This window comes from Schistocerca piceifrons, chromosome X (assembly GCF_021461385.2).
Source record: "Schistocerca piceifrons isolate TAMUIC-IGC-003096 chromosome X, iqSchPice1.1, whole genome shotgun sequence".
NCBI lineage: Eukaryota > Metazoa > Arthropoda > Insecta > Orthoptera > Acrididae > Schistocerca > Schistocerca piceifrons.
In genome coordinates this window covers 244,371,782-244,382,711 of record NC_060149.1, presented here as the reverse complement: position 1 = coordinate 244,382,711, position 10,930 = coordinate 244,371,782, and the positions used below count along the sequence as shown (strand labels likewise).

Here is a 10,930-nt window from a genome sequence, read left to right as displayed (position 1 = left end):
GCAAAAACAAAGTAATCTTCAAGTTATGATGACAGTCATGCCTCTATTCCATGTCTATTAGACCACTCAAAATATAACCAAATGGTCCAACACTCACCACAGTGTTGATATTGTGGGTCGTGGTCCAAATGCCATCTTGAGTAAAGATGCCGGCGCAAATTCTGACACAAAACTGCAGCATACCCAGTGTTCAATGGGGTGGCCATGAGCCAGGATGGTGTGAGCGAGTGGTGGGGGCAAAGTGGGAGCCCAGGAGGCTCCAGAGAAAGGCAGCTGCAAATGTAACTGCTTGGTACACCAGGTCAGTGGCTGGGTGGCTGCTGAATTCTGCTGGACTGGTTACTTGCACACCCCACAACACTGATACGGTTACTCCATCGAGCACTACTCAACAATGGCATATTTGCTATAGCCCTGGATAATGCCCAGCTTTGGCACAGGAGTGGGTACCCATCGCATTGAGATGTCTGTCCAGCAGTAGCAGATGACAGTTGGTGTGCATGTGGTGCAACCTGCTGCTCCCTGAGCAGAAGTCACACATGCTGCTAGAGATGACCAGAGATGGCAAGGTTCGCGCACAGAGCTGTTGCCTTGCCATGGCCTCAGAACTATGACGTTTACAGGCAGCTCCATGTGGCATCCTAGTCTAGCACAGCCCTGCATCCTGGTAGGGCTGTGAAACTAAGAATAATGCAACTACACAACAAATGTCCAGCACTTGTAGTTGGCAGTGGAGAACTTGTGGATATGCGCCACTGCCAGTGACATATCCTAAAACACAACTGCCACCATCAGTGTGGAAGCCTGTCTTACCCCTTGCTGCACTAGTCTGTGCAGTATCACTGAGTTTGTTGTTTCAGCCTTGCAACACTGCACTGACCTTGTTGAATTATTACCGTGACAACATCCCACACTTGCCTGATGTCAACATTACTGCAATACATTGCTTACACTACTGTACCCATATATGGTTGTAATGCTACAATACCCAAGTTACTCTGGTTCTTATGGTTTATCATAGCCCATCTACATTCACTACAATCTCGTGCCAAATGACCCCAACATCGACAAGTGAAGTGTGTGGCTGGCACAGCCTTCGTGCATGGCACCTTGTGCCCAGGAATACTGCAAAATGTACGCCTGATGGATGTTAAATACGAATCATGACCATTATCCTCAAAACTAGACAGTTCAGGAGATTCACACGGTTGTACAAGAGTTACCCTTTAATTAAAATGAATGTCCCTACGATCTACCGTGGCCAATGAAATACACAATGGAAATGGCCACCTAAAAGGTAAACTAAACACTTCTCGCTCATCATTATGCATTGTGTGAAGCACTGACTGCACAAAGAATGAATCTCCTGTGTTGACGACCAACACATCTGAAACTGGGTGTAGCAGCAGTGAGCCACATTTGACGCCAGCTGAAGCCACATGATTGTGAGGTACACTTCTTATCACCCGCTGTAGCAGTACCTGCATAAGTGTCACTTCTGGATACAAATTGTAGTGATCACTCCTCAGGCCAGGATTTGTAGTGGGAATTGAGGCTGAGCAGGTGGGGTGGTGGCACTACAGGTGGAAGAGGCCAAGCTTGGAAGCTGGTGAGGGTAGTTGTCCCATGCCTGAAGGCCGTAGTTAAACAGAATTGCCTGGAAACGCATTTATTGCTCACGATTTTACAGTATGGATTGTCTTATCTGGCGTAGCAGTTGCACACTGAATCTCACACTCGAGTGGGACAAGGAATCTGGATGCAGCACAGGTCAGGACCCAACAGTAATGTCGTGAAAGCGTCTGCAGGTGTAAGCTTATCATAGCTGACCAGCAACTCATGTGACCCACCTCAGTGCTCTTAAAGACGGAGATGCACTTTGGCATATGCTAACAGCATATTGCAGACAGTGGGTGTCATGAAAGTGGAAGCCTAGGACCCAGATTAGCAACATAGCGTACAAACAGGGAGGAAGTATGACATACAGTGAGGGAGGCAGTACTTAGGTGCCTTGCCCAACAGGTTGAAGGTGGTAGTTTTCAGTCACTTGGTATGGTCCTTCACCAGGAGAAGGCTCGTCCACATTTTCCATCAGACACAGGGGTGATCTACCAACAGTGGCTGCTTGTGGCAGCAAAGTCCAACTTCAGCCAGCTGTCCATGATCTCAGAGGTGAAGTTTTTACTCTGGCAGCACATCACAATTTCCAACCAAGTTATCTTGTAACAAGCGACTGTCATTCCATCAGAATCAGAAATGTAGATGGGATGACCAGACAGTGAGGCTGAGGCTCCTGAAATGGTAGTATATAAGCTGGACATAACATCATCTTGGATGTTGATGCAGTCATTTGCACTCATTACACGGAGGTGTCAGCAGGCTTGCCCCCTCCATGGTGTCTCAACTATCATCAGCTTCCCTCGCCTTTGCCTTTTGTGTCTGTGCAAGGATGCCACGGAGCAGCTGAGCTTGGATGTCTTATGTTATTACTCTGTACTGCAAGGCTCACAAAATGACATATTGGGTGCTGCTATATCTCGCAGTTTGCACACTTTCGTTATCGGTCAGCTTGGCGTGGAAATGTGCTGTGAGTGGTGTCCTGCCTTCTGCAACAATGGCACTCGTTTCTTACTCCAGATACTGATTGTATACATGGTATGTGTTTCTGTTTCTCATTCAAGGAAGTAGTAACAAGTTGGTTCACTGGTACACACATACTAATCAAATGCAGCTCTATTACAAGCTGACCTTCAGAAGTGTTAACAAAACCTTTAGTAAATTTTCCTTTACATTTACAAGTCCTTTCAATTAAACTTTTTAGCATTTTAGCATTATATATCATATTAGCATTATACAGGGTGTTACAAAAAGGTACGGCCAAACTTTCAGGAAACATTCCTCACACACAAAGAAACAAAATACGTTATGTGGACATGTGTCCGGAAACGCTTACTTTCCATGTTAGACCTCATTTTATTACTTCTCTTCAAATCACATTAATCATGGAATGGAAACACGCAGCAACAGAACGTACCAGCATGACTCCAAACACTTTGTTACAGGAAATGTTCAAACTGTCCTCCGTTAGCGAGGATACATGCATCCACCCTCCATCGCATGGAATCCCTGATGCGCTGATGCAGCCCTGGAGAATGGCGTATTGTATCACAACCGTGCACAATACGAGCACGAAGAGCCTCTACATTTGGTACCAGGGTTGCATAGACAAGAGCTTTCAAATGCCCCCATAAATGAAAGTCAAGAGGGTTGAGGTCAGGAGAGCGTGGAGGCCATGGAATTGGTCCGCCTCTACCAATCCGTCGGTCACCGAATCTGTTGTTGAGAAGCGTACGAGCACTTCAACTGAAATGTGCAGGAGCTCCATCGCGCATGAACCACATGTTGTGTCGTACTTGTAAAGGCACATGTTCTAGCAGCACAGGTAGAGTATCCCGTATGAAATCATGATAACGTGCTCCATTGAGCGTAGGTGGAAGAACAAACTAAAATGAGCTCTAACATGGAAATTAAGCGTATCCGGACATATGTTCACATAACATCTTTTCTCTATTTGTGTGTGAGGAATGTTTCCTGAAAGTTTGGCCGAACCTTTTTGTAACACCCTGTATATTCTCTACCATCTATGCCAAGTTACAATTTTTAAAAATATGTATACGGTCCCAGGAATTGGAGCTGCTGTGTACCAATATTATGGCGTCAGTCTCAAAGTCACCAACATTAATTTATCATATGTACTCTGAAATGAAAGTGCATGTTAGGGTCTTTCTACTGCTAAAATGTACACTATACCTGTGCTACTATGGTATGTGCACTACTTGCTACAGTACATGGCCACAACTTAAATTTTCTGCGTGAGACGTGAGAGTGAGGGTGAGGGTGAGGGTGAGGGTGAGGGTGAGGGTGAGGGTGAGGGTGAGGGTGAGGGTGAGGGTGAGGGTGAGGGTGAGGGTGAGGGTGAGGGTGAGGGTGAGGGTGAGGGTGAGGGTGAGGGTGAGGGTGAGGGTGAGGGTGAGGGTGTGGGTGTGGGTGTGGGTGTGGGTGTGGGTGTGGGTGTGGGTGTGGGGGAGAGGGGGAGGGAGAGGGAGAGGGAGAGGGAGAGAGAGGGAGAGAGAGAGAGAGAGAGAGAGAGAGAGAGAGAGAGAGAGAGAGAGAGAGAGAGAGACTAGTACACATTCTTTAAAGTTATGTTTATTATGTGTGAAATCCACTCACATTTGTTGACATGCTTGTATTTACAGACATTCAGGTACAAGTAATCATTAAAAGTACACAGTTTATGGCTTCAAATGACAGATTATCTCAGTTTTGGCAGGAAAGGGAGCGCCAATAGATGTATTATGAACTATTTCTAAAAAAGATCTTATGGGAAAAAGTTATGTCAAATTTCTGTTTCTCATTCAAGGAAGTAGTAACAAGTTTGTTCACTGGTACACACATACTAATCAAATGCAGCTCTATTACAAGCTGACCTTCAGAAGTGTTAACAAAACCTTTAGTAAATTTTCCTTTACATTTACAAGTCCTTTCAATTAAACTTTTTAGCATTATATATGCATTTACCTTGTACTTGTGAGCAGATAATCCTATGAGATTTGATACATGGGAGCTTCTTGTGACAGCTATCATTTCACTGATAGGAATACATTGTTTTGTACAACTTGTACCTTTTTGCAGCTAAACTTTTGTTCATAAACACCAATTACTAACTTCTATCATACAAAATCTAATATGTGTGACATGGCTCTCTCAGCAGTGTAATCTCTACATATTATGTTAATCTCTGAATATAAACTGTACTGAATTTGGAACTTTTTAGTCACGAAACCAGTTATTTTTAAATACCTCATCTAAAAAATTGATAGCCAACAATATATGTAATGACATCCTGCGTAACAATTTTTTCAGGGATAAAACTCTTAGAGTTCAGCTAAAGTAATCCTATTCCTATTACTCATAAGTCTTTTTAAGATCATAAAAGTGTTCAGACATTCATTTAATAATTCTCCATCATATTTATAATGAACAATGTTGGTATAGCAAAGTCCATGACGACATGTTGCTATAGCTTGTTAAGTAGGAAGACACAGTGGCCTATAATTGGGAGCAAATATGACACAGTAGTAATAGTCCCCTCTAGTCAACTCACTCTGCAAACTGAAGAAAGCCTGTCCCCTGGTTAGAATTCTATTTAAAAAAGTGATTTAAAATTTTCAATAAATATAGGAAAGGGAAATATGAATATGGCTTCTTCAATTCTGTAATCTCCTACCACACAACTAATCACATTCAAACGTAACATTTACCCATTCTAATGGGAAATATATTTATTTGGTATTGGGCAGTGGTGTTGGCTCTCTTAATAACATGTATGATATGATGAAGTACATACTATTTTATTATTGCCTGAAAGCATAATATATTGGAGTTTGTGTGTAAAATCAATACCATGAATGGCAGGTAAAAAGATTTCATTCCCTTCTCCGAAACAAGTTTTCAGACAGCGGACATCTGTACGCATGCAGTAAATTCAAATACATCATATGGTTTTCAATAATGTGCAGGTATTACAGTCAACACATTTTAGTTGTACACAGATGTAGCTGTGTTGCTGGTACATCCAGTGTGCATCTTTAATACAACTACTGCACAATTTAAAAAAATTAAGTAAGCGATCTTGTGACAGAATGATACTTTATGGACCCCAATTCCATAATCTTCTTGTGAATGTCACTCCTTATGTTGAAGAAATTTTGACAGTCATTGTTGCACATTTAATTTAATTCTGCTGACATCTTGAATTATCTTTGTCCAGCATTGTTTCATCCATTAATTGTGCACAAAAGAAAGTTATTAATTGTGACTTGCTGCTCCTCAAAATATTGTTGAATTTGTTCCAGAATCTAAATAATATGAATTTTCATCAACCAAAATACCTGAGGGCAAAGAATGTACAGTAATTAAATGCAGTTTTTCAATCATACATACATTCTGAAAAGACAATTACAATCATGTGCCAATATATGTTCATTATGACTAATTTCAACAAGAGCATTTACATCCACATAAATTTGTAACATCTATGAAGCTGTCCCAAAGATTGGATTGTCATCCAAATCATACAGTAATCTATTCTGCATCTACATCTATGTGTTGTGAACCACAGTGAAATGCATGGCGGATAGTAAAATCTGTTGTACCAGTTATTAGGGCTTTATTCTGTTCCATTCACATATGGAGAGAGGGAAGAAAGTTTAAACACCACTGTGCATAATTTAATTACTCTAATCTTGTCCTCACAGTCACCAAGGGAGAAGTATGTAGTATATTCCTAGAGTCATCACTTAAAGCTATTTCTTGAAACTTTTAAGTAGACTTTCTTGGGATAGTTTCTATTTAGCTTCAAGAGTCTGTAAGTTCAGTTCTTTCAATGTCTCCATGACACTATATTTTGTGTGCTTTTAAAATACATTTTGATTGACAATTCCTCTTGTAGCAGTTTACAGCAAGTTAAGCTACCTATTGCCATGTTTTATATTGTTTTATAGTCCAGCAGTTTTTATATTCTTGAAACTGATTCTGTTCATTATAGCAGTTTACATTTTCTCACCAACTGTAGAACTTATAACATTAAAAGCTTTACTGAAAATGACATAAGTCATCTACTGTGCACTAACAAAGTCTGGATTGTAGCAGAAGATGATGTCAGGAAATATTTTTAATAAGTTAAGGAACAAAAGTCCTATTTTGTTGCATCTGATGTAAGTATTTATACTACAGGCAAAAATCATTTGTCTTGTGTTAAAGGTCACCTAAAAATATTGTTGTAAGGTATTTCATCCAACCAACATCCTAAAAATGTAAATGTCATGTGACTAGGGCTTCCCGTTAGATAGACTGTTCGCCGGGTGCAAGTCTTTCGATTTGACGCCACTGCGGCAACTTGCATGTGAATGGGAATGAAATGAGTATGATTAGGACAACACAACACCCACTTCATGAGTGGAGAAAATCTCCGACCCAGCCGGGAATTGAACCCGGGCCCTTAGGATTGACATTCTGTCATGCTGACCCCTCAGCTACCAGGGGCGGACACCAACATACTAAACCATTGATATAAATGGAAACTTCATAGAAAACCCTACTTCACTACCATGTATGTCAGCTACAAAAGGATGATAGAGATTTTACTTAACCACAACCTGACTTGTGGGACTACTTTTTCATCAGTTAGGTGGTATGGAGTTTCCAGTGAAGCCATTTTCTAAGGTTACTTGCTAAGCAATAGACTTTAACATGCAACAGTCTTAAAATACATGTTTACAATCAAGCAGGTGTTAAATGGAATATACATAGCTTTAAAAATGGCTAGGACAAAAGCTACCACATAAATTCCATGCAAGTTATAAACATATACTACACACTAGATTTTTGTCTCTCATCCAGCTTCAGTGTTGATAGCACCAGATCAAAAGTGTGTGATAAAGACAGTATCTAAACCATTAGATTCCTTCTTGTTCATGCATCAGACCATAATGCAATTATTATACAACATGTAGTTCAAGAAGAGTTCAGACAGCTGGAAGCATTGTTGTCAGCTTTAAACTGTGAAGTGCAAAAGGCTGGTGCTGGTACCAAAGCTATATGACTTGAAACAATTGTTGTGTATGAGCTATGGCAACATAGAGGCACTGCCACATTGCATTAAGTGATTGGTTGTCACAGACATTTTAACCTCTTCATTGTCTTCACTATTCTGCTCGTATTTTTTTTCTCCATAAATAGGAATATTTTCCACTTATAGACTGATAGTCCATGAGTGTGGACCTTATTGTTCTTAGTTTTAAAACTAGAGTGCAGCATCTTACAAGGAATGATTTGTGTGCTAGTTTACAGCTAGTTGTGTGCCAAAAATGGTTACTTTTACAAGTCTAAGATGTATGTGAATAATTATTATGCCTAAATATTAAGCTGAGAATCTGCATTTTTACCTAATGTTTTCTAACTATTCTAGGTGTTGAGAAGTTGTTCACATCGGTATACATTTTTTTTGTTACTTTAAAATGACCCATTTTCTTAAGTTCCTCATTTGTGAACCTCAGGTCATACTGTATACTTGATAATTTCAGTTTGGCACCTGATAATGGAATACTGAAATAATTGTTATTTCTACACTCTACAGCAACATATGCAATATTAAATTATGAGCAAGTAGAAGCTCTTCTTAGTGACTCGAAGGTGGAATTATGTAATTATGAAGCTGATGAATTCTCATTTTTAACTGAAGATTGTCCTGCCAAGCTTGATGAAACTCACTGGTAAACAATAATGATGTTAATATGTCATGCCAGTAGCAAGGAGAAAAGGACATCCACGTACAGTAAAATTCCTCTGACAATGAATATATGGATGATGCAGAAAATTTGAATAAAAAGCCAAAAAGAGCTGTGTTGCAATTAGCTTCAGAAATTCCACAGAGATACTGGTCATATGTGAAGTATTATAATGGCAAGAAACACTCACTGCCTTCTCTGTGCAATAGCAATGGAAAAACTATAGATGACAGTGCTCCAAAAGCATAGTTACTAAACACAGCCTTCCAAAATTACTTCACCAAAGAAGACTAAGTAAATATTCCAGAATTCGAATCAAGAACAGCTGCCAACATGAGTAACATAGAAATAGATATCCTTGGAGTATTGAAACAACTTAAATCACTTAATAAAAGGAAGTCTTCTGGCCCAGACTGGATACCAGTTAGGTTCCTTTCAGAGTATGCTAATACAATAACTCCATACTAAACAATCATGTACAACCCTTCACTCGGTGAAACATCTCTGCCCAAAGAATGGAAAGCTGCACAGGTTACACCAATATTCAAGAAAGGTAGTAGGAGTAATCCACTAAATTAGAGGTCCATGCTATTAACATTGATATGCAGCAAGATTTTGAACATACACTGTGTTCAAACATTGTAAATTACCTCGAAGAGAACAGTCTATTGACACACAGTTAACACACATTTGGAAAACATAGTTCTTGTGAAACACAACTAGCTCTTTACTCACAAAAAGTGTTGAGTGCTATTTACATAGTACTTCAAATTGATTCAGTATTTCTAGATTTCCTGAAGGCTTTTGACACTGTACCACTCAAGTGTCTTGTAGTGAATTTGCGTGCTTATGGAGTATCAGCTCAGTCATGTGACTGGATATGTGATTTCCTCTCAGAGAGGTCACAATTCATAGTAACTGATGGAAAGCCATTGAGTAAAATAGATATGATTTCAAGTGTTCCCCAAAGTAGTGTTATAGGCCCTTTACTCTTCCTTATCTATATAATTGATTTAGGAGACAATCTGAGCAGCTGTGTAAGGTTTTTAGCAGATTATGCTGTCATTTATCAACTAGTAAAGTCATCAGAAGATCAAAACAAACTGCAAAACAATTTAGAAAAGAAATTTGTATGACGAAAAAATTGGCAATTGACCCTAAATAACGAAAAGTGTGAGGTCATCCACATGAGTGCTAAAAGGAATCCATTAAACTTCGGTTACACGCTAAATCAATCAAATGTAAAGGCCATAAAACCAACTAAGTACCTAAGAATTACAATTACAAACAACTTAAACTGGAAGGAACATATAGGAAATATTGTTTGGAAGGCTAACCAAAGAAGGCATTTTATTGGCAGGACTTAAGAAACTGTCACAGATCTAATAGAGATATTGCCTACAATACACTTGCCCATCCTCTTTTAGAATACTGCTGCTTGGTGTGGGATCCTTACCAGATAGACTACATCGAGAAAGTTCAGAGAAGGGTAGAACGTTTTGTATTATTGTGAAGTAGGGCAGAGACGATGACTGCAATGATACAGGATTTGAGGAGGACATCATTAAAACAAAGGCGTTTTTTGTTGCAGCAGAATCTTCTCATGAAATTTCAATCACCAATTTTCTCTGCCGAATGTGAAAATCTTTTGTTGGTGGGGACTTACATAGGAAGAAAAATTATCATAGTAAAATAAGGGATATCAGAGCTCACACGGAAAGATACAGGTGTTCATTTTTTACATGCACTATATGTGATTGGAATAAAAGAGAATTATTGTAAACATGGTTTCATGAACCCTCTTCCAGGCAAGGCACTGAAGTGTGACTTGCAGAGTGTCCATGTAGATGTAGATCTGCAAGTTACGTTTTACAGTGTCGGCTGTATACCGAAATTTGTTGAGGGGGGGAATGCCTCAAAATGCAGGAAACTTGCAGCAATTCCAAGATTAGAGATATGTTTGTCATATGTGAAATGTATTTATGTATTGTGAAAAATTATTGTTCTGAAGCTTATCATTAAACATACCCTAAAAGATTTATTTACTGAAAGTAGCAAATTATTACTTGCCAGAAATTATTGTATAATTATTCTTTCTTGCATTTATGATGTTGTTTTAGAGCATCAACAAAAACCTGTATTGAAAATGATGTATTTCACAAATATTAACATTAAGAATCCTATTTTCTGTGTGAATTGGTAATACCCTGAAGCGACAGAAGTAATGGGATAGCAATATGCATACATACAGGTAGCAGCAGTATTGAGTGGACAAGGTATAAAAGGCTAGTTCATTGGCAGAGTGGTCATTTTTAATCAAGTGGTTCATTGTGAAAAGGTTTCCAACATGATTATGGCCATATGACGAGAATTAACAAACACTAAAGATAGAATGGTAGCTGGAGCTAGACACACGGGACATTCCATTTTGGAAATCATTAAGGAATTTACCATTCCAAGATCCACAGTGTCAAGAGCATGCTGAGAATACCAAATTTCATATTATCATCTCTCACCATAGACAACACAGTGACCAACAGCCTTCAGTTAACAACCGAGAGCAGCAATGTTTGCATAGA

General features: G+C 39.3%; 1 protein-coding gene across 1 annotated transcript in view; it reads right to left on the bottom strand.

Moving 5' to 3' along the window:
• Positions 1 to 4,252: 4,252 nt before the first annotated feature.
• Positions 4,253 to 10,930, bottom strand: part of LOC124722067 (solute carrier family 28 member 3-like) — a 398,190-nt gene continuing 391,512 nt past the window's right edge. The window contains exon 15 of the mRNA XM_047247266.1: positions 4,253 to 5,954. Coding sequence (XP_047103222.1) covers positions 5,893 to 5,954 — 62 coding nt within the window. The 3' untranslated portion in view covers positions 4,253 to 5,892. The remainder of the gene's footprint in view (positions 5,955 to 10,930) is intronic.